Source organism: Drosophila arizonae, chromosome 2 (genome assembly GCF_054131065.1).
Source record: "Drosophila arizonae isolate 15081-1271.41 chromosome 2, UAZ_ARI_1.0, whole genome shotgun sequence".
Taxonomy (NCBI): domain Eukaryota; kingdom Metazoa; phylum Arthropoda; class Insecta; order Diptera; family Drosophilidae; genus Drosophila; species Drosophila arizonae.
The window spans coordinates 26,313,708-26,338,672 of NC_142922.1; the positions used below are offsets into that span (position 1 = coordinate 26,313,708).

At 37.6% G+C, this 24,965-nt stretch overlaps 1 protein-coding gene across 4 annotated transcripts in view; it reads right to left on the reverse strand.

Moving 5' to 3' along the window:
- The window catches only part of Ubx (Ultrabithorax), a 99,959-nt gene that overhangs the window by 60,610 nt on the left and 14,384 nt on the right, over positions 1 to 24,965 (reverse strand). For 3 of the 4 annotated variants that reach the window (XM_018000540.2, XM_018000541.2, XM_018000542.2), the window contains one exon: positions 7,675 to 7,725. The exons of the other annotated variant lie outside the window; for it this stretch is intronic. In XM_018000540.2, the coding sequence (XP_017856029.1) occupies positions 7,675 to 7,725 (51 nt within the window). The remainder of the gene's footprint in view (positions 1 to 7,674; positions 7,726 to 24,965) is intronic. 4 annotated transcript variants of the gene reach the window in all.

Below are 24,965 nucleotides of genomic sequence, written 5' to 3' on the forward strand. Positions count from 1 at the left end.
ATCTACACAAAAAATTAAATAAAATTGCTTGACATATTTGATTTTACCTTTATCACGCAATTTAAGTAAATTTATTATAACAAATAAATAAATCGTAGAATTTGTGAATAATGTGTTTGAGGTCAGGCAAAAGTGTTTTCAATTCGAAATATAACACATTAATTTCTGCAAGTGTACAACTTAGTGGGTGTAACTGTTGTCTGTTTCAAAGTGTGCGTAAGTGTGTGTGTGAGAGAGTATATCTGTGTGTGCGTGTGCAGCTGAAGGCACAATGATAAATGTGGAAAAAAAAAGAAATTGGGTGAATAAATAGCCCAGATTCCGTTGAGCAAGCAGAAAAAAGGAGAAATAAAAAAGCTGAATGAGAAAGAGAGCTCGAGTGAGCGTATGAATGAGTGAGATAGAGAGAGAGAGAGAGAGCGGTGGAGAGGGAGCAGCAAGGCAAGTCGAACTGAAACAAACAAAACTTTGCTTTGCCAAAGGACAAACCGCTAAAACGCCGTACGAAAAGCGCAAAGCAAACAGCACGACGAAAAAGGAGAAGCAAAAGAAGGCGCAAAGTCGAAAGAAGACGTAGAGCACAAACAACAACAAACGGAGCTCCAAATGCCATTTATCAATGGCAAAGGAATTCGGAATTCAGTGCGGAAAGCTACAAAATGTTGTCGAGGGGGAAAAAAAGAAAAAAAGAAGAAAAAACCCAAAGAGCTTTGAGAGCGAGGAGAACATTAAGGACAAATATGAGAAACTAAGTGGAAATTGGAATTGGAAGCTGAAAAGAGGGTCGCCTAAATGGATTTGGTATTTCTAATTTATATAATTATATAGAAAACTTCAAATATTTGAGCTAGTTGGTATAATTGAATAGCTAGACAGAGATAGCACAAAAATATTTGTGTTTACCCATATGTGCGGTAAAACAACCCTTAAGCATATATAGGTAAACATTAAAGGGTTGTTATCCTATTGATCTATTGGGATTTTCCGTGAATTTTTTGTGGATATACGAGCGCACAATTATTCAAGAGAATTGTAATACTTTTGTATTATATCTAATATAGAGATATATTACCAATATAAATAATAACAGTAATATAGATTAATATATATTTTATATAGTATAAGGATATAATATAATATTATTAGCATTAAATCTTTGTTATTAAAGATTTATTTGATTGACTATTTATTTGAATATATTTCTCATATGTATGAATTAAATTATAGGTTCTCATCTAGTCTATTTATATTGAGGTATATTTGAAGATATTTGAAAATATAACGATGACATATTTTTAATTCTTAGGTCATACTCCAATTTTTTTTATTTAGTAATTATAATATTTTCATATATTATTCATATTAATGTTCCCATTACATATCATTAATTAATTAATTTTGTGTTGGATATATGTATTTTAATCAGGATGATAAAAGCATTTATTTGATATTTGATATCTTACGTGTCTCTAGTATATATAGTTGTTTATATACCTATATATAGGTACTATATTATGTACTTATCTATATCTAATTTATTAACTTGCTTACTTTGGATAACATAACTCCAGGGTATCTTTTACATCTGTGTAAACACATTCATATCTCTTAAATTGCTTTATATTTCTCTGCATAGCAAAAAATATTATTCTACGTTGACCGATTCGTAAGCCAAATGCACACAAACACACACACATATATATACACATTTAGACAACAAAAAGCAAACTCTGCACGCGTGGACCCGTAATCAAAATATATAAAAAAGAGATATCCAAGTAAAGCTAGCGACATAAATAAATAATTTTTATATGCACGCTCTATGCGTGTAACGTCCATGTGTGCACGTGTGTGTGTGTGTGTGTGCGTAGGTGTGTTTGTCTGAGAGTATAAGCGAAACAAGGATAACATGACTGATTATGTAAGCAAATGTGGCCAAGGCGAGGACGCGCACAAACAAGGCTCAACGCATTTTGGGTGTCCTGGCAAAGCTGCCACGCCCCCCGCCCTTCTGGCATCCACGCACAGCTTGAGGCGCTATTTTTCTGCTTGGCCTGCCCTTTTTTTCGGCAGTTTGCCGCAGCAGGTTGATTTCCACTCACACACACACACACTCACAGGCTATGCGTGCGCGCGTGTGAGTGTGTGTATTGTTGTGCGTGTTTTTGAGAAAGTGGCACAATTTTTATTTTACGAACGCCTAATGTAATAAAGCCCGCCCCAGACAGCCAAAGGCTGGCTAAAATGTATTGCCTGCGTTTAGCATTTCTGGCGATAAAACCAGGACCAGCAGGACACCGAGAGAGAGAGAGAGAGAGAGAGAGAGAGAGAGTGAATGAAGAAGAGCCTGCAGCTCCCGTAACAAATCTGAGGTTGCCAACCTTAACAGAGAGAATGGAGCCTGGGTGGGGTCTCTGTGGCTGGCCATGTGTGCGGGCGAATGTGTTTTTTGGATCCTGGGTCCTGCGGCCTGGGGCGGGGGTCAGCGGGCATAAATCAAACCGAAAATTACGCACGCATTCATCTGCTGAGCTGGCAAAAAGAAGAAAAGAAATATCTGCCACATTGCCCCACAAATGGGGGCGCGCATGCCAGGGGGAGGCGTGGCAGGCGCTACAAACAGGGGTTGGCAAATGGCGGAAAATATGGGTAACTGTGCGAAATTTAATGGCGTACGAAAATCAATAAAAGGACGTCGTTAACAGCGGCATCTTCAAAGCTTCGCCCAGGTAGAGAGCAGAGATACCTTGCCATGCATTGTCATTATTATTATATTTGTATTAGACAACATTTATCTGCTGCTGCTGCTGCTTCTTCTTCTTCTTCTTTTGGTATTTCTTGCATAATTTGATGGCATCTCGTTTGTTATTGCTAAATGGCGACTTGTTTATACGCTCGCATATAAAATTCAAGCTCTGCGCCGTTTGTCAAACTGCAAAAGGTTCGATAACAAGTTGAAGTCGTTGGCGAATTAAAAATGCAAAATATTGTTGCTATCGCAGCGAATGTCGAATGCGTTAATCAGTTGACGCGAACTGGCCAAAAGTGAAACATATAATAAATTCACAATGAAAATTAGCTAAATATATAATAATAAAAATAATTATTTCATGAGTTGACAATTTTCGACCTTCAGCAATGAATTTTGTTTGATTTGCAGTTCGCACTGATTTCCTTTCTTGACTTTGATTAGGCAAAGCTTAACAGGTTATTAATTTCTCACACGATTTAGTAGAGAGTCTTTTAACCGTGGGTCTGTCATATACTATAAGCCAATTGACTTAAAAGATGAACATATTAATATGTTGTAGCTATTTGCAGTATTTTTTATTTTTGGTCTAAACTGTTTGGTTTATCTAGTATATTACATATAAGTGTATATCAATAATTATTAACTTTGCTCTTTAATATATTATAATTTAACAGTATGAAGTATAAAATATAGATATTTTTGTTAAAGGATTAGCTTTCAAAATTGTTGCAAAATATTAATTAAGTATGCAAATGCAAACGCATAAAGAAATTCTATAGAAATTTTGTATAAATTTCAGTTAGAGCTAAATATAACATTTGAGTTAAATACATATATAAATATATATTAAATACATAATTTGCTATTTTTTTAATTTAATTTATTTATGTATTTATTTATTTATTTATTTATTTATTTATTTATTTATTTATTTATTATTATTATTATTTTATTTTATTTTTATTTTTTTTATTTTTTTATTTATTTATTTTTTTGTATAAGAATTTTTACTTTCATATACAGAATTCTTTGCCAATTTTTTTTACTTAGTGCAATTGTAATAATATTTGTCTTCTTTATTTGTGAATTAGCTATATATCATACGATTATCTGCAGCTTAAATGAAAATTATTTGCCTTTTTCCATTAATATTGATATTTAAGATAATCCCAGCACATTTCATACACATTCCACACACTCCCGCAGCTCAGTCATTATACGTATATAGTGCACTATATATACGGCTCAAGTGAACTCGTTTAGATTGTCTTCCATGCCAAGTAGTTTCCACTTACTGCAGCCGCCATAAACTGGCCGCCAATTAACTAATTTGCAAAAGCTTCTCCGAGGGGCAATTAAATGTACACGGACCATGGCGCCAGCCGCATGTGTGTTAGTTAGAGATACAGCTGCACACACATAAACACACACACACCCTCACACTTACACAATTGTAGATAATTAACTAGGAACTGCAGCCAGTCGCTGCTCTACCTGAAAATGTCAAATGTCAGACGAACTGATAATTTTGTTAATAGTTAGCCCACAGATAAAACTTTACAATATACCGGAAATTGTTTGCTCCACTCTAATGGAACTTTAGAATGCCTGGATTTCGAATCGAACTAAGGGAATACAAAAAACTTTGCAGTTGGCTACGCTGACTGTCTAATACTCTTTCAAGGTCAAAAAGTAAATGCTGTCTCACTCCCAATATACCAATAAAGGGACTACAATTTATTAATTGTAATTGACTATACTAGCTGTAAAAGAGAAATATTTCTTCTTTATTTTTTTATAAAAATCATTATGAGCTTTAGAAAATGTTATTTTACAGCTCAAAAAATATCTTTCATATCTCAATCATAGCTTAAATTAAATTTACTCCATATAATTCGTGTCTCAAGATATATCAAACACAACCATATCAAACTGGCAAATCATTACATAATCAGAAATGCCATGAAATGCTAATATGCTCTACTACATTTAACAAACGAGTATAAGAACTAAAGATTATCTATAAAAAAAAAAAAAAAATAATAATAAGAAACTAAGCAAAAGAGAAAAATATTTGGCACACGCTCAGCTCTTTGCCCACTTCAAAGCTATGGAACGGGACGGATCTTGCGGGGTGGCTAGACGAAAGGGGGGGCCTGTGGGGACGTGCGAGTCCAATTGCTTCGTTTCATGTTTTTCCGCAAAGTGGCGCCAAAGTTTATCAACAATTCAACAAATTGAGATAGTTTATTGCACATTATTATGCTCCTATTGTGAATTGCGTGCCAGTTGGAGCCCCTCGGGCAGCCGTCGACCCATCGATAGAAGACATTTGCTCCTCCAGCTCCGCTATAAATAGCTGCTTTTGTATAACTGTGAATGCGAGCTGCGAGTGGCCGACATATGGCCACGAGACCACAAGCTCGAGCACGTGATAATATACCAAATATTGTGGAGTCTGGATAAGTTTCTAGAGCACTATAAATAGATCGGTCAGCTGATTATACGTTTCGATGTTCAATGTAACAGTAAACAAGCGCGACCCAGTCGAATAATTTATATAATATCGGGCCTGGGTACAGACAGTTATAAATGCATTAAAAATTATAATATAATTATTATAATTATTATAATTTATAATTGATTCCCGCTAGAAATTATATTGATATTAATATTATAAATATTATTTTGATTAATATTAATATTACATTGATATTAAATATATGTTTAAAGATTTTATTGTGATAATTATATATAGTTATTTTTATATATTCAATATATACATTTATTATATATTATGTCTGTATATGTATATTCTTATCTACTTCTTATTTCGAAATATGTGTTTAAGAAAAAAAAAAAAAAAACCAATTATTTATATACATTATTTTTATATTATTAATATATTTAAAATATATTATGTCCATATAAATAGAGATCTGCATGCATAAAGATATATACATATATACAACTTTTATAATATTATCAGGAGTTTCTTCTTAATATCTCTTAGAGCAGCCAACGGTAAATCGAAACATTAGCCAGACACAGAAATCATTTTAAGCAATTTATGCTCCATCTCAACCCTCAGCTAGGGTTCCACAACTTGTTTTTTGCCGTCTGGGGTGAGCCAAACCACATTTATATACATATAAATCTATATATACATTTATATATATAGATAGTAGTAAGTATGCTGCTATGGGCCGTTTATTAATTTTCTAATGGATTTTACGTTTCTGCATTTGAAGATTTCAACAATTCTGATAAATATTTATGCGCAGCAACTCGTCTGTGAGGGGGTGCAGATACATCTAAAGATGCGAATGCGGATGCGGATGCGGATACGGATGTGGATGCTGACTTGTCTGCGACAGTCTTTTGGGTCCCTTTTTTATAGACAGACACACACACACACACGCACACACACATGAGCATTGATTACGATTGGCAAGTGGCATTTAGTGAGCAAAGTTTGTTTATGTTTTTTCTCTCTGCTTGTGTGTGTGTTGGTAATTTATGCGTTTGTATAAATTGTCAATAAACAAACAACATTTGGCCAGTCGGAAAACTGCAAAGGTTGCATATTCCAGCCTGGCTCTGTCGCTGACAGCCAAAAACACTTGAGGCCTGGTTAACACAACTAAAAACACACAAAAATTAACAACAATTAACAATTGGCATCGTTTCTGTGGAGAGTTGTTAACTCAATTGTGTTTAATTGGCAACGGCCTGGCTTAAACGATATGCGTCTGTGTGTGTGTGTGTGCATGCGAGGTAAGTTTGGTGGGTCGTTTGGGTGGCTCGTTGCAGAGCCTGGCTGCGTGCCTCAAAGCGGTTTACGATAAAGTGCAGCATGCTGAAAAATTGCTAACAAAATGATACGCTTTGTAAATTGTGCTCTCTCTCTCTCTGTCTCTCTCACTCTCACTCTCTCTTTCTCACTCATTCTCTCTGTGTAATGCCTGCAATTTTCTCACTCGCTTTTCTTTGCGTGCCAAGTGATACTTTTTTCACACACAAGCGAAAAAAATGAAAGGAAAATCAAATCAAGAAATGAGAAAATGCGCCCAGTCTGTGGGGCGGCTTTAATTGTGCAGCAAAGGAAAACTAAAGAGCAAGCATCAGTGTATGTGTGACTGTGTGTGTTTGTGTGTGTGTTTGTGACTCTGTGCAGGTTGACAAACTGAATAATTGCCAATTATTTGGCAAGTTTTATGAGCTGATAATTTCACATATTATATATTGTTAAGCTCTATCGCAAAACACCTATGCAGTCAATCTGCTTTCTCTCTCACTCTCCCTCTCTCTAGTTGAGGCATGCACATGCTATTGTTTATATACAGTATATACAGTATATATTGAAATATATGTGTTTGTTGATAATTTTGGCAAATGCACACAACATTTACGATTTATTGGTATTTTGAGTATATTTTAGGGTTTACCTCTCTCGCTTTGCTGGGACCTCCTTGGACTGACACACTGGACACACCAACTGAAGAGGATGCAATATGCGCAACAACAACAACAACATGAACAATAACAAAATTCAAGAAATGAAAAACCAAAAACATGTTGAAGAAGCAGTTTTTTAGGATCTTCAGTAGAAGAGTATTTCGGATCATGTTGGACGGATTGGAGAAAGGGTATTCAATCGTTTCATATTTTTGTGGGAATTGCTATACAAAAATTGCATTTCATTTCTTCATTGGATTTTCGGGGATTCTTTTTAGGGGGTGACACACTCGCAAAACAAAATTCAAAAAATTTGTGATCGTTGCAACTTATAAAAAATTTGTGAAAAAAAATTTATGAAAAATATTTAAAATATATTCGTAACATATAAAAAACAAAAATGTTCCAAAATATATTCGTAAACTATAAGCTAAAGAAATGAATCAAAATAACATTGCACTTACCTAGCCAGTCTGGTAGAAGAGAGCCCGCAAGAGATTCTGAGTATCTCTTACCTGAAAAGGAATAGAAAAGCATTTGGTTAGTTGGGAGAGTTTAATATGGCCAAATGCCTAACGGTTCGCTTTGGGTGTTAGTGTTTAAATTAATATAAAGCAAATAATATTTGTTAGAAATCGGTAAAAATTAAGTATTAGTAAATTAGTTAACAGTAAATAATACATTTTACTAATTAGTAAGATTAAGAAAAAGCAATGATAATAAATAAATTGTATATATATTTAAGTGGTAATATAATAAAATGATATATTAGATAAAAATAATAAATTTATAAAACAAATTGTGTATTAAATATTTAAATATGAATAGCCAAATAAATAAATATGTTGGTATAAGGTACAAATATAAATTGACATTACATATTTAATTGTAAAATAAAATATGCCTATATATAATATATAAATGAAGTCTGAAAATAATAATAACCCATCTGATTAAAATAATAAAATAAATTTTGAGTAAACAAAAATTTCTTTGTTGGGTATAAAAATAAATTGAGATGGAATTTTTGATTAAAATTATATATTAAATATTGTCTGAAAATAATAATTCATTAAATAATGAGTAATGTAAAAATAAAAAATAATAAATCATTTAAAAATAAATTTTGAATAAATTTTAAATGAGTGATTGATAAAAAATGATTTTTTTCACATTTTGTCACATAACTTAGAATAAAGGTTTTATATGCACGTGTTAAAGGTCTGTAAACGATATAATGTTTTTTTTTTCATAATTAATTTTTTGTTTTTGTTTTGGTTTGAAAATTTCCACAATTGTTTAAGAAAATAAAAAAAAGTAATGTTCCTTCAGCTGCCTCTCCGCAGTCAAACCGCTAAACTAAATTTGATATATTTCCACCTGTTTGGCTATTAATTTCCGCACATTTTCGGCTAAATATGGGTGGAAGGATGGGCGTGGCGCACTATAAAAAACACATGACTGCCAGGTATTTCATAAATTTCGGCCAGCCTCGCGGCATTCCATATTTGGTCTATATGCATGTAAATAACCTGGGCTAAATCATAATTTTAAGCTTAGCGAGCAGCCAGCAAGGCGCAGGCAAGGTGAGGCAAGGTAAGGCAAGGTGAGGCGCACGGCGCTTCGTCCCTAATGCTAATCTAATAACTTTAGCCGTCTACAATTTATTTGTTCTAACAGCAGCGCACAAAATTATGCACACAGCACGCAGCCAGGAAAGACTCAGAGCCATCTCGCCCAGCCCCGTCTCGAGAGTAATCCAGGTGCTAGTCGCCGTTATGTGCCAAGGAGCTGCTGGCAGTAAGACATTGAAGCGCGTCAGGTGCGCGCATTAAAAGGACGCCCTCTCCCTTTACCAGGACGCTTCGACTAGTAAATTTCTGGCAAAGTTTTAAATAATCGAAAACGACTCGACGCACTTGGCGAAAAGTTGAAACATGCAAAATTTGCATAAATAACAACTAAATGCAACTTGACGCTCAAAATGGCGCCAAATGATGAATTGCCGACGGGATGGAGAAGCTGAAGACTTAATATGCGTATTTTTCTTAGGGTTGGCTAGAGTTTGCAATGGGCGGTAGGGCAGCCTCAAAAGCCAATACAAGCAAAGTAGTAGTATGTTATGAATAGTTTTATTTTTATCATATATTCTTTATAAATATTATATTAGTATAAAATATTTTTTTAAGCCTATTTTAGAAAATTAATATAATATTGTTTATTGAAAAAAAAAAAAAAAAAATTGTATAATATTTTTTATTGATTTCTATATTACGTTCAGCGAATTTTTATTTAATTCAATTGTTTATTATTTATTTTATTTATAATATTTGTAAAATATTTTTTATGAACTTTTTATTGATTTTCCGCGGCTTCTTCCAATTTATTTCTGAATTGTTTTAAATGGGAACTCAGTCTTTTGATCAGAGTAATCAGTTTTTATCGAATACAACTTTGTATTTATTTATATTTATTAGATAATATATATATTTATTAATAATTTAATTCTTTATTCAGCGATTTTTAAAGAATTTATTTATTATTTATTTATTATATTAAGATTAATATCATTATAATCACATTTGTTGACTTGAAGCTCGTTAATAACTACATAATTATATATTCGTGAAATATGATTTATTATTTCAATTTTTTTTTTACGACTTATTTAGTCAATAGTAAAATTAATTTTCTTAAGTAATTTTTCACTTAAATATTTATAAGCTCTAGTCAACTGGTCAAGAAGTTTATTATATGCATATTTTATATTTTATATATATTTTACTTTTAGCTAATGAGCTTCGTTTTCTGCACTGAGTCAAATACATATAATTCCATTTCACGTAACATGTTTCATTTTATGCGCGGTCGTAGGCAAATACATTTTGATTTCTGATTTGTAATGCATTTTTTATGAACTCTCAAAGGTCGCATCGTGTGCTCCCACCTTCTGCCATTTGCCATTTGGCAACGCAGTCAACTAGCCCAGTTTCCGCGCTGGCGTCAAAAAGGGGCGTTACGCAGTTGTTGTTGTTGCTGCTTGTTTGTTTATATACATATATTTTTTATTATTCTTGTTGAATTTGTGTATTTTTTATGCACGTCTGCGCTTTTGTATGCAAATAAATCAGCGACGCCGCGTCACATGTCGCATTTCCAGCTGAATGGGTGGGCTGGCGTTGCGGCAGGGTGGGGCTAGTGGGCGTGACCGGGTGAAGTAGGGGGGGCTGGTGTGAGTCTCTGGCATTTGGCGGCTGTGTTAGCCGCATTGCGCAAAAACATATCTCACACTATTTGTCAGAGCAGAGATACTTTTATTCTGAAATAAATTGCAAACTCTTTTGCCAGTTTGTTTGGCTCAACTGCATTTCCATATTCGAGCCGCATACCAGGCGATATTTTATAATGAAAATCCTCGCTTGACAAACACGCGTGTGTGTGTGTGTGCATCTGTGTGTGTGTGCAAACTGCACTGCACACACAATTTTCACATTTGACTAAATTTATCGCACTGTATTCGGGATTTGCGCCAATGAAACAGCAGCCAATAAATAAATTAAATTAATGGCAGCTGCTGTTGTTGTTTTTTTTATTGTTGTTGATTTTTTTCTGTTGCTGTCTCCCTCTTAGCCACAACCCTCACCCGGTCAAGGGTTAAATGTCTATTCGACTGTTTATATCATTAGCTAAATCTACACAGCTCCTTCCATCGGGCATTGGCTATTAGCTAACAATTCTGGCCCTTACCGCCGCCTTGCTCGCCCCTGCACACCGTCCCCTGTGCTGCCAAGCGTGAGAGAGTAAAGTCCCTTTGCTGGATTTATTATTTTTACAAGATAAATGCAACATTTTACATTGGAATTTACGGGCGTGTGGCAAAAAACGACAACAACAGCAACAACGGCAACAACAGCGACTACAATGACAAAGTCAAATGTCGCTGCACAGTGGGCCGCAGGTGGCGATAATGGCAGCAAAAACGGTGCTCATTAGCCAGGGATAAAAAACCTCTTAAAGAAGCCAAAATTATTATGAAGATAATGTCTATATATTCATATAAAATATAATTGCTTAGAAGTATTTATATATATAAATCAAAAATAACAAAAAAATTAATAAGAAATTCCATTTTTTGTTTCAAAGCTTCATTTTCTCACAAAACATTTAAATTAATTTTATTCTATTTTTCCCATTGATTTATCGATTTTATGATTTTTGTAAAATTTTTAAAGATTGTTTTTAGTTTCCCATAAGAGGTCCTTAATTAATAACTTTTACCTAATCAGAAATTTTCAATATTATTTTATTTTGCCTAAGCATATTTACATATGTATATGTATACATATATATGTATATATGTATATGATATATATCAGCCTTCAAATACGAATATATATAAAGATTTTAAATGTTTAATTATCAATCAAGATTTTTATAATTAATTGCATTTCTTTTAATAAATTTAATTTTCCATTTCATTTTTAATTTTTTGTGTCTAAATTGATTTTAGTTCAGCTATCTCAAGGCAACTTTAATTCTTTCCATAATTAACTCCATTTCCAGCACAATTCGCCTATTTTGTACCAGTGTGCAGCTAGTATAAATTTTACGTGGCGGCAGCAGCCATGGCCAGCGACCATTTGGCCATTTGGCCATTTTCGATAAAGCACATTTAAACAAATGAAAATCCTTTAAACAAGGATAACAGCAAGCGGCCAGCCGGTGCGTCCAGACAGCAACAGGATCACGCAGCATGTGTGTGTGTGTGTGCGTGTGCATGCGAGAGAGACCTGCCCAGTTGAACCCCACAAATTGGACTCGCTGCGGCCCACCCCTGGACTCACTTGAGTGTGTAATTGTGTATTTATTTGCGTTATTTGACAAAATATCAACAAGCACAATCAATCCTTAGCAGCTGCCAGGAGGCAGTCACCAGTCGCCAGTCGCCAGTCGTAAGTTGGCATTCGGAAATCGGGTGTCGGGAGTCGTGAGTTCTTCGGGCCCCCCCTCCTCCGCCCGCCCAGTCACAATGCCATTGGCCATTGCGAATGCTGCCATATGTCTGCCATGGTAGCCGGCAGAGAAATCCATTTAAATTAAAGCTGAGCTGCATTCGAAAAGGCATAAATACTGAACTCGAGCGAAGAAGGGACGCCCGGCGGGGGCTAAAGAGCTGCTATATTGTGTGTGACTGTGTGTTGTTGCCTTTGCTAACTTTCAATTTGAGCTGAATTCAAATTTAGCCCCGGCAACAGCCCAAGCCAAAGGCAATAAACTCTCTGACTATATTTTTTTATTTTTCTATTTTCTCTTTTTTTTTTTTTTTGTTTGCTATACAGCTGAACTTTGGCTCAATTGTCGCACAAATTTAGAGACTGCAGAGTGCAGGCCCCGGACTCGCAATTGTATCTTATGCAAATTTACGTAAATTAAACAAAATCTTTGGGAAACAGAAAAATAAGTATTTGCTATTTATGTGTATGCAAAACTTGTGTATCGACACTTAACTTATTAAGCAGCGGCTGTTCCCAAAGTTGCTCGACTTTAGTTCAGATAGCCCAGTAGAAAGAGCAGCCGTGCAGAGGAATGAGAATAATATTTTATATGAAAATTTCTTGAATCAACTCGATTTGGTATACAGGGCTGTCCATACTCGACTGACCCACCTGGCTGCCTTATAGCTGTTGGCAAAAATATTTTTGACAGGTGTACATATATGTATATATTTTTTTAGCTTTAAGTTTGCACTAGAGTCTGTCTAGAGTTATAAAAAATGGGAAATATAAGAGGAAAGTTAAAATTAATTCAGTTTTGTCATATTTACGAAATGAAGGTCGCTCAGTTTATTTATTTATTGATAAAGCTCAAGACGTATCTGATTTCAGCAATATCTATAGTTACCTCTCTCTCTCTCTCTCTCTCTCTCTCTCTCTCTCTCTCTGTTACTATTGTCATTTAAATCACATTATAAACTATTTAAATGTCTGTTTATTATATCTAATTATACAAATTTTCAACTCTAATATCAGCTTATATATTACCCAAACATGCTCACTTAATAAGTGCTTTTTCATGTGCAAAATTCCTACTGGGCTCTCCGAACAACACAAAGATAGACTGCGCACATAGATACATATGCGTTCGCCAATAAATGTGTGTGTGTGTGTGTATGTGTGTGCAATGCGGCAAAGACTTATGGTTTAGTGCTGGAATTAGAAGCTTTCTGCTTGCATTTGCACCGAGCTGCACTTGTTGTTGTTGTTGCTGTTGTTGTCGTTGGAACATTTGTCGTCCTTGTTGCTGCTGCTCCTGCTGCTGATGCTCCTGCTGCTGGTGTTGTTGCCCCCGCACTGCCTGCCGTCCACGTTTGCCAAATATATTGCAAATAATTCTCAATATATCGTAAAATGTCTGTTGCTAGTACAGTAAATATGCAAAGCTCGTTTAGCGGTGCAAATAAAGGGTTAGTTAGGTCGCCAAGGGGTAGCTGCAAGCGGCTGAGGGGCACAGCCGGTGTGCGGGGGTTGAGGTAAGTGCTATTTCCGAGAGGCCGTGTGCTTTGCTGCTTGCTGTGACTCTTGGTCACTGCGGCTGCGAGGAGTCTTTTGGCGACTTAAATAATGTCGAATGTAGAATATTGTTTAAGGACCAGCCAGAGCTCAGGTCGACTAATTAGGAGCACATGTGCTTGCACGCACACACACACATATAACACATTGTATATAGAGTGAAACATATGGCGCTGAACTAAATTGACGATGGGTCGCACACTTTGACAGTTAATTTTGCAATTGTATTTCAATAACAATAAATTTTGCACGTACGACATGAGATACGATGTTGTGTACGCGGCTGTATATGTGTGTGTGTGTGTGAGTGTGTGTGTGCTTCACACGCAATGCAGATAGAGAATGACCACACCCTCCATTTGGCTAGCTGACTGCAGCGCCCACAATGACCAAAACGCATTTGGCGCATACAAATACAAACAGCGCATCTAATTAAATTTTAGCTGCAGTGCACACACACACATACACACACGTACAGTGTGGCCCCCCTAAAAGGGCAACAACAACTGCTGCTGCACTCTCTGTGCATACACATTGATCAATTAACAGACAATATTTTCATTTGTCAATGGGTTAATTTATAAGCAAATCAATGGCGCTGCATTAAACCCAACCCTCGACGCCTCCCATTGCTGTGTGTGTGTGTGCGTGTATTTGGGGGTGTGGCTGCAAGTGTACATGACATTTGTGCCTCATTTCCTCAATAAGGCTGAGCGTGTGCCGCGCCAAGCGAACCATATTGTTAATGGTGCAAAATCCGGAGGGCAAACACACACACGCACACATACACACACTACACATGCACGCTGTCGCATGGCCGACAGGTGCTGCAATGGCCGGCTGTCTGCGCTATGCATGTGTGCGTGTGTGTGTGTTCGTCTGAGCTGCTGCTGTGGGTCAGCACTCACCCTCGGCTGCTGCTGCTGCAGAGGGTTGCAGACGTATGTATGTGCGCTCTCGCTCTTTCTCAGTCTCTCTCGCTCTCTCTCGCTGAGTATCTGCAACTGTTTCGTTCTAGTTGGAATCCCTTTGCCCGAGCAGCAGTTGTAGTTGTTGTTGTTGTTTGGTGTGTGTGCTGGCATTCCATGGCAGACAGCCGAGGAATGCCAAAAGTGCAATGCATCTGTGTGTGTGTGTGTGTGTGAGTGTGTCTGTGTGTGTGTGACTTGCAATTGTTTTCAAAGAAGTCCCCGAACCGTGTGCTAAATGTCAAGTTCAAATGTCAAAGTTCTTCAAATGAAATGATGCTTCGCCTGCTCGTTCCCCCAGCCCCCCTCCCCCTTCATTACATTGCTGTTGGCCGCCTCGTTGCAGCTGCAACTTTATGATCTGTGAATTTGTTGCCAATTTGCAGTTGTTGCTTTAACCGTTTAGTTAATTTGGCGAACGCGCACAACTTTTACACGCGTCCCAAACAATTTCTGGTTAGCCGTGAGAGATAGAGTGAATCAAAGATATTTAAGCAGGTTTATAAGGCAATTTAAGGAAATTTATGTGAGATATTGCATTGCATACAGTTATGTTATTTTTCTCTATTTTTATAGAGTTGTAGCAAGTCAAAAGCTACTCACGAATTTACGTTGATTAATTTTACATTTACAAAAAACATATATATAGATATATTCTCTCTCTCCCTCTCTCTTTCCCTCTCTTTCTCTCTCTCTCCCTCTCGCGGAGCCTTTCGAGTCTTTCAAGTCGCTTAGGAGCTCTTAAGAGCTCTACAAGCTGAAAATAAATGTTTTCTATGTCAAGCGCACAAACATGTATATGCGTGTGAGTAGCTTATTCACACAAACACACACACATATATATATACGTTTATACTTGTGTGCGTATTTATAGTATGCTTGTATTTGTGTCTCTTCTAGTTGGGCGCGTGTGTTAAGCTTCACTTGAATGTGATTTATGTGATCCGTTTCAAATTTATTGCCACAAGTTTTGTTTGTACACACACCAATTGTGTATGTGTGTGTGTGTGTGAAACGCTTTCATTGTAGAATTACCGCGTGGTTCGTTGCGCTCCCCATAATGCTACTACAGTTGTTGTTGCTGTTGCAATTGTTGTTGTTGTTGTTGTTGTTGTCACTGCGCCCAGCAACTGCCAAGTGACACAAACAAACGAAAGTACAAATACACAAAAAAATATGTAAGGAAAATGCCAAGGAACGGCACAAACCCCATAACAACAATGGGTTAGAGGAAGACAGGGAGAGGTACAAGGGCAACTCTGACTAAGCAATGCCCTACCAATCGCAATCGCAATTGCAATTGCCATCGCAATTGCCTGCAGTTGATGGCCTTATGTGGGCCATGGCATTAAATGATTGAATTGAACTGCCAACTCTGTCTCAGTCGGCTTCCTCTTGGCCACTTTTGTGGCGCTTGGCTAGCGCCTACTTAGAGCTCGATTCAGGTCTAAGCCTGCTGCCAGCTGTGGAGTAGCTACAGCTGCTTGGCCTGGCGTTTAGATGCCAGAACGTGACAGGCATTGTAAATGGGTAAATTCTGTGTGCCTCAGTTGTCAGGTGGAGCTCGGAGCTCGGTGCTCGGAGTACTCGAAGCTCGTTTGCCACCCCCGCCTTGTGCCACGCCTCGCACATGCTTAATAAAGTTATGAAATTGCAATGCGTGCGTCGAGTTTTGCAGTTTTAAGTGACATTTGTGTGACAGACATGCGCGCGTGCATCCGTGAGTCCGTTTTCGTGTCACGCACAGCTGTCAGAAGTTGCTGCAGATGGGCCGAGCAGATGCGGGGTGGACAGCTGGGCAGATGCATAATGCATACAATGGGAGAAAGTGGACAAATCTTGCAGCCAGCAAATTCCGTTTTTTGTCTTCTTAGTTTTTTCTAGTCTTCTCTATTTGTTTTTGAAATCGTAAGAAAATTTTTCACAAGAATTTTTCAAACAGTATATTTTTTAATTATTATTATTATTTTTTTTATTTATAAAAGGATTACTAGATTCTAATATCAGTCAAAATCGAATTAATAGAAATTTTAGTAAATATTTAATATAATTATTATTTTTATTATTTATACAAACTTTTTTTTTTTTTAGATTATAAAATATTTGGTAATGTGAGCGTATTATTATTATAATTTATAGTATTAATAATATTATTATTTTTTTTTTTTTTTAGTTTTTTATTTGAAAAAGTCATAAAATTATTTTAAAAATATTTGAAAATTTAATAAGTTCTTTATTTAATAAATTTATTCTGTAAATTGAAAATATTTTGAATAATTGATATCATATTTGAAGCATTGTAAATAAATTAAACTCATTTTTATATAAAATGTGTAAAGCGAAATAAATCATAAAAGTCTTTGGAAATTGTAATTGTTTAAATTAGTTAGTTAATTAGTGTTCGTTAATATTTTTCTTTGCTCAATTATTTTTTGTAGTTTAACCATCCAAATTATATTTGTAAATTTATTTCATTATCATATGAAGGGCTTTCCACATTTGAATTTCCCATTATTTTCTTTGATTATATCATATTCCACTGTTCCTTTACTGGCCGAGTTTTTCCTTGCGCTTTACGCAAATGTTTTCAATGCGAAGGTCAAGTGATTTGTTTATGAGCCCGGGATGCACAACGGTTAGCAATTTGTTGTGACATGTGTAAGCGGCACGCCAGCAACAACAACAGCAACAGCAACAACAGCAACAGCGACAACAACAACTCATTAACCCATGCTGAACTCTGAAGTTCCAAGCAAGCAAGCAGCCAACCAACCAGCCAACATCTGTAAGCAGCCAAGATCGTGACGCTGAGCAGGCGGGGAGGGGGAACAGGAACCAACTGACAGCTACAAAATTGAGTTAGTTAACAGTTTTATACGCAGGCGCGCAGATTTTGCGTGTTGTGCGCGGAATGCAGCCAACCGGGAGATGGCCAAGCGAAACTGAAGACGGTCGACGGGACAGATAACACCCAAGTCTCCAAAGTCCCCAAGACTCGACTCCGACTACTACGACTCTGGGACCGAGCTCGAGCCAACAAAGCAGCCAAGTGACACTCACAAAATCTGACAGAGGCAGCGGCTTTAGATGTTTCTCATTGTTGTTGCTGTTGTTGCTATTGTTGCTTTTGTTGCTGTTGCTGTTGTTGCTGAGTGACTAGCGCGCATGCGCAGCCGTTTTGCTTTATTACAGCGAGAAGGAGACGGAGCAGGACTCTGGACGCTGGACACTGGCCAGAGTCTGGTGTGCGCAGGCGCGCCAAGTGACACATGAAAACGAAATGAAAATGACAGTGGCAAGTGACAGCATCGCCATCAGAGGCAGACGTTGCCATAGACCCAATGACACTTGCTTAAATTGTGCCCAACATATTCAATTAAGTCTCGTTTACCTTACAGGTATATGGAATTTTGTATTTTATCACTGATTTTAGTTAATAATGAATCATGATTTATATACATATATAATAATATATATTTTTTTATATAAATAAGTAAGTGTTTTAATCTTAGAAGCAACTTCTGGATTTATAAAATTTTAAATAAATATTTATATAGCTTTGCTGTGATTAAATTGCGAAAGAACTGAGCTTAAGGAGGAAAGTCCAAAGCTACTTAAAAATATTAATAAAATATAAATTTGAATTATAATTTGTATTGTATTATCTTTGTATTGTAAGAAGTATTCGAATGTAGACTTTATAACTTATATAATTAAATTCTCAATGTATTTCTCACTCTATCAGGATATAAAAATTTTAAAGATATTTATTTACTTCAAATAAACATGGTGATATATATTTTGATGTTTTATATAGCTCAAGGTGCTTTGCTCTGTTTTCGATCTTCGTTTACTTCAAGCATATATTAATATATTTTAGCATATTTTATTTTATTTATTTATTCCCTAGCTGCTTTCTCTCTTCTCTTCTCTCTAGCTTCTACCTCTTTCAGCTCGTGTCATTGCGAGCTTTAAGCCGACTGCAACTGGGACTTGACCATTGTAATTTCATTTGTAATTAGCTGAATGCGGCATGAGTCGCTTCTCAAATGGCACAGTGGTCCGCAGTGGGCCAAAAAGTGTAGCCAAGTGCCAAAAAAAAAAAAAAAACGGCTGTTGCTGCTGTTGTTGCTTGGCTGTTGCTGTTGTTGTTGTTGTTGTTGTTGAGTTTTTGGTGCGACATTTTGGTGCGCCGTATGCCATATTTTATTTCCATTGCCAAAAGTGTCATGTTACAGAGATTTATGTGCGCTGTCACCACGGACGACGATGCTGCTGCTGCCTTTTGAGCCATGTTTGTTGTTGTTGTTGTTTCTGTTGCTGGGCAGTTAAGTGTAAATGCGTATGCATATGTGTGTGTATGCGTGCGTGTGTGTGTGTGTGTGTGTGTGTGAGTTCACGCCCAAAATGTTGTCATGTTTTGTGACGTAGAGAGAATTTTTATATGTATAAATAAAAATGCGTTGTCTACCAATTCAAATGCACGATAAGCAACAGCAACAGCAACAGCAGCAGCTCGAAATGCTTGACTCTCTGTCAGTTATCAGCACACACACTTGCACACTCTCAAACTCACACAGACACATTGGGTCAGGCATCCAATCAGTGATTTATGAACGACCGTTTTCATTGGAAACTGTTGCGGGAGTCGTAGCTGTAGGCCTTCTAGCCATTCGGTTCTAGTCGCACTCTTTTACCTGTTTCACGGCTGGCCCAGAGCCTCCCAGACTGCTGACACTTTCTTTTTCCTTCACTTCATTTGCAACAGCAACGACGAGAGCAACAACAGAAATTGGCGCCAGAGGCAAATGGTTCGATGTGCATTGGCTCTGTTTGGGCTGGGCTCTGGGCTCAGGTGTCAATACACTCGCATTTGGTAGCCGCAGAGGCGGCCATTGGACATGCCCCTGTTCATACCCAGATCTCAATCCCAATCGCAAGCCCAATCCAAATCCCAATGCCCAAGTCAGAGCCAAGCACTGACAATGACATATTTGGCTGGCACTTTCATCGCACGTCCATGTTAATATGCTCAAGATTTATTGCCTCTCGGTGACAAAGGAAATGGCATTGCATGTCAGCTGTTGGTTATAGTTGTTATTGTTGTTGTCGTTGTAGTTGTAGTTGTTGTAGCTGTTGGTCTATGTGGGTACCATTTTGTTGCTGCTGCGGATAGTTGCATAATTTTTATGGGCGCTCGTTAATAGATCATCAATTGAGATTGGAAACCATTTCGATTAGCTGTGGTGGGTCGCATTCGAAATTCGTTGGAATTCTGAAGAAACGTTTCGGAATGTCGCTTCGATAGTGGTTGCTAACAGAAATTCAGAGAGCAGCTAAGTGAGAAGCCAACAGCATTTTTTTTTTTTTTTTTTTTTTTAATTTAATTTTTTAATAAAACTCGGAGTAAATGGAATGAAGGGCATTACAATTTAGAGACTAAATTTTGCTTTAATAATTGTATATTTTCCCAATAATTGTGAAAGTAAAACGGGATGAAAGTGAAATGGATAAGTTAAAAAGAGAAAAATGCAATGGAAATGCAATTCAAATTCGCTCGAATTATTTAAGAATTTCCCATACAAATTAAAGTGTAGAAAAAATAATATATATATAAATATTTTATACATTTTGCACATTATTCTGACAATAGATAACGATAAATATTCAAAACATTTTCTGTAAATCAAGCAAATTTCATTAGCATTTCTATGAAGCTCGTTAAAAAAGCTAAATGCCATAAAATCGACTCGAAATCTAATTGGAAGATCCGGGTGTAATATAGGTGCTCAGTATAACACTTTTTACCTGGCGGCTGTTATACGCCTCGATCAGACTTCTAACATCAAACGCAACTCCAAGTGGAGGCAGCCGCAACGAACGCGCACGGCGAATATCGTATACGATCAACAAGAATCCAACTAGCCAGCAAAATGTTCCAATTCGAATAATAAAAGGTGAGATTCATTCAGACGCAACGCTGAGCGCACATAAATTAAATGAAAACCGGCTGTGGCTGAGCAAAAAGATGATCAATCACCTTGCCCAGCGAGAGAGAGAGACCGAGAGGGAGAGGGGATAGAGAGCGAGAGTAAGAGAGCGAGCGAACAACTGAGAGCATGGCATACCTGCGCGCTCTGAGCGAGCAGTTGAGCAGCTCGCTCAGGTGACGTTTGTGTATATTTCGTTATTTTCGGTCTTCTATTTGCTGTACCTGTAATTCAAAATGGGTTCACATAGACACAGACACAGATACAGATGCAGCTACAGGCACAGTTATAGCTACACAGGTTGCACCTACGACTTGACTGATGGCCTCTGCACTTGGCTAGCGGAGATGGCGGTGACATGACGTGAGTGTCGCCTGCGCTGCGATCAGCTGATCGCCATGATGGCCGCGGCCCAAAGCAGGTTTCCGTCTGGCTCGTTATTAATCATTAGCACGCAACAAAGAGAGTGAGCGAGAGAGCGAGAGAGACAGGGCGAACGGGTGATATAAAAGAGAGCAAGCAAACATTTGAAATTTGAATTTTGATTTTGAGCTGCAAATTTATGGGCCAAGCACAAGCCGACGGTTCACACCGCGCGACATGCACAAAAGTCATTTATTTATTTCGTTTGACCTAGAATTTTTGGCCAGCGGTAGCTGCGATTCCTATCGCCGAGATACGCAAGCTCATAGCACATTCCCAAACAAAAAAGAAAAGAAATAAATATATATATGTATGTATGTGGCATAACAGACACACGCACTTCCGCTGCCAAGGGGCTGAACCTGAAGCCTAAGCCCATAAATTATCTGCACCGCGTTCTTCTACTCCACTTCTGCTCCTGGCCAGGCCGAGCTTCGTCGCCTCAGCGCTGCCTTCGCAAATCATAAGGAAATTTGTGCAAAGCAAACGAAACTTGGCAAACGCTGCCGCTTCAGTCGAACTCCTTCATTTGCCAGCTGACCGCCGTGGCAGAATGTGAATCGAACGGTATCTCCATAGCCCCAGATCCTATCGCAATCGCTATCTGACAGAGGCCCCAGTTTCTGATTCAGTTTCGGTATCGGTGCGCTGGCTCGGTTTACCGCCGGCATTTCGCGAACAGAGCGCGTGTGTGTGCATGTGTGTGCATGTGAGTGTGTGTGTAAATATTTTGATGTGCAGCAAATTGCTTTTTGGCGGTTAATAAATTTCCAAATTAATTGACTAATTGCATACCTACAGCGTCGTGCAGCCCAAGCGAGATAAAGCGAGAGCAAAAAGTATCTCAAGCAAGTGCATTTCAACGCGAATTTCTTATCGAGATTGCGACTTTGGTTGCCCCCCAATGGACTTACGCTCATAATTACGGCTCTAATGTCACAATTGCCAGTTGCAGTGACAGAATCAGATATAGATACATATATCTATATATATCTCTCTATATATATATAAAACAAATGTTCGCGAGCTCCATAACATTTACAACAAATGCATAGTGGGCGTGTCGCCGCCCCAAGATACCCGGATAATACGAGTGCAACCGTTCATTAGCCGCCCCGTAAACAAATGAAGCGAATGCTACGCAAGAAGCAAAGCAAATAAACGTGCTTCGCGGTCTCCCTGGTCAAATGCCAGCGCACTGGCCCCACAATTACAAAATTATCATTGCTTTAAAGGTATTCTCCATTTTAATACTTTTAATGGATGCGTTTAATACCCCGACTCTCACAAATGTGTAATTCTTTGGCAAATGTTTGAGCTCCGACTTGCCTAAGATAATCAAAGTTGATGGCACAAGTAAAACTATTCGAATATTGCATCTGGGAATTTGAATTGACAGTAAAAGTTAATTTTGGTTCATTGGAGCGACATTTGCTTACACAAAATATATTCATGTTAATGTGGAATATTAGTGTGTATATGTGTGCGAATATATGTGTGTATTACTTCTTAGATGTAAATCAGATAAACAGTAGACCTAGATAGGATATCAAAACGGAAAACAAATTCATATATGAGAATATTTGAAGCTAAAAAACGAATTTTTAAATTCATATAGGCATGTGTACATTTAACATTGTGACTACTACTAAAAGAAACGAAATTTTCTTGTTGCCTTCCTCCACGACTCTCACAAGTTCAAGTATAGAAGTTGAGATAAAGCAAGTGAGATCTATGAGTGAGTGAGAGATATCGTTGAATGTTGTTTCTATATAATTTCTGAATTCTTTATATGTGCCCATATATGATATTACACTCCTCATATTTTCTGCTATATATATATACATATATGCTGTAAATTCAGTTTCGATTGTCGCTATTTAAATATACAGAATGTAAAGCTACTAAAAATAAAATCTGTCCTATAAAAAAAGAAAATTAATAAATAAAACGTAATATTCCTCTAAGAATATGTTTAGGTTTGATTTTTTGAGTTAGTATCAACTTGAGAGCACTTTAGTGGCCTACTTATTTTTGGCTCTCCACACAGCTAAAGTCTCTTGTACGGCAGATTCTCCGCACAGAGCATAATACACCTGCTTTATAACAATATTAACAAAGTTTAACACAATAACAATTTATCCGCCAGGCTTTGGTCCAAGTGTTCATTACAGCAATGAAGCCGAAATTACTAATTCATTAATTGAAACCCGGTGGTCAGCTTCAGCTGTCGTTGTCCAGTCTGTCGCCTTATCTGCCACCCACTCTCTCTCTCTCTCTCTCTCTCTTTCTCTCTCTCTCATTCCCTCTGCATTTGCTGCTCATGTTTCTATGTTTTCGAGCATGTCCATTCACGTGCTGCAGATGCCAACGGTAAAACGGAAAGTGCCGTGTGCCATTTTATGAAGTGTCTGCTGTCCGGGGTCCAGGACAACACTTACGCTTGCCGAACTACAAAATGCTCCCCAGTTAATAATTTCGAAGTCTGTGTGTGTGTGAGTGTGTGTGTGTGTAGGTGTGAAATCAAATGTAGCTGCAGGTTGAGTGTGCGTGCGTATCTATCAGATACTTTGGTTGAGTTTCGCTCAGCTTTGATGTTTACGTTGATGACCAGAATGATGGGCCTGTTGATTTGCTGTACATTTGCCTAGAGCCACTTTTGCTCTGCATAACAAGACATAAATTAAACGTAATCCAATGGATTGAAAAACCTTTGACGCTCTCCTGCTCTTCCTCTATAAAGTATTCATATCTCCTTCTCTCTCTCTCTCTCCGTCTCCCTCTATTCATTGTCTGCTCAAACTTTTTATGCTCCATTCATGCCAGGTCTTTTCTGTTTTTGTTTTTTGTTTTTTTTTTTTTTCTTTTTTGCAGCTTGCCCCAAAAGCATATGTGAAATTTTTGCACTTTGGCCGCATTTACACTTTGCAGATACTTTTTTTGGCGACTGTTTGGACGGACATTTGTCCGTATTGCAGGTGCAGCTAGCGACGCGGCAGCCTCGTTCGTTTGTTGTTGTCTGGGCGCTTGTTATGTCTATGAATATGAATTATGGAAATTGCACAGCAACGGCTAGCAAAGCGCATGACAAGGACAACAGCCAACAACAACCAGCAGACAACAGACAACAGGATGCAGGACACAATTACAGCTACGAGAGCTCGTTGTTCGTTTCTCCCACTCTGAGCGAGGTTTATCTTCTACCTTTTTTTTTTTCATTTTTGGGCGAGATTTTTATGGAGGTCGTTGGTACAGTGACCAAATTTCAGTGGGCGGCAGGCAATCGACACAGTATTAAAAGCGAGAGCAAAGCCCAGCAACCGTAACTATTGAAATCGCTTTCAATTCTATCCATAATCCGCTTAAGAATGTTCCATAAATTATATTAAGCAGCCAGAGTAAACAAAAGGAATGACGAAATTATACGATAAAATGAAATTTGCACGGCCCGCGGTCACGCCCCCGCCACATTTGCCCAGCCAGCCGACATTTACATTTAATGCTTGCAAATTTAACAAATAATATTCAATTAACAATTTGAATATGAATTTATTACAGGGGCCAGTCCGGCCGGGGGCCGGCCCGCTTTTTAAAGTGGTAACAAGTCCGAGACATCGAACCAGAGGGTTAACACGGCGCGGGCCGGGCGCGGGGCGAGCGACGAGCTGCCGGCCAAGTGGCCGACTTGTTTGCCCAGCCGGTGGCAACAGCGAAACAGTGAAACAGCCAAAGACGCACTAAGCCAGCCAAAACGAAAGCGAACAGTACGAAAAAAAAAAAAACAAAAACAACAACTGAAAAGTTA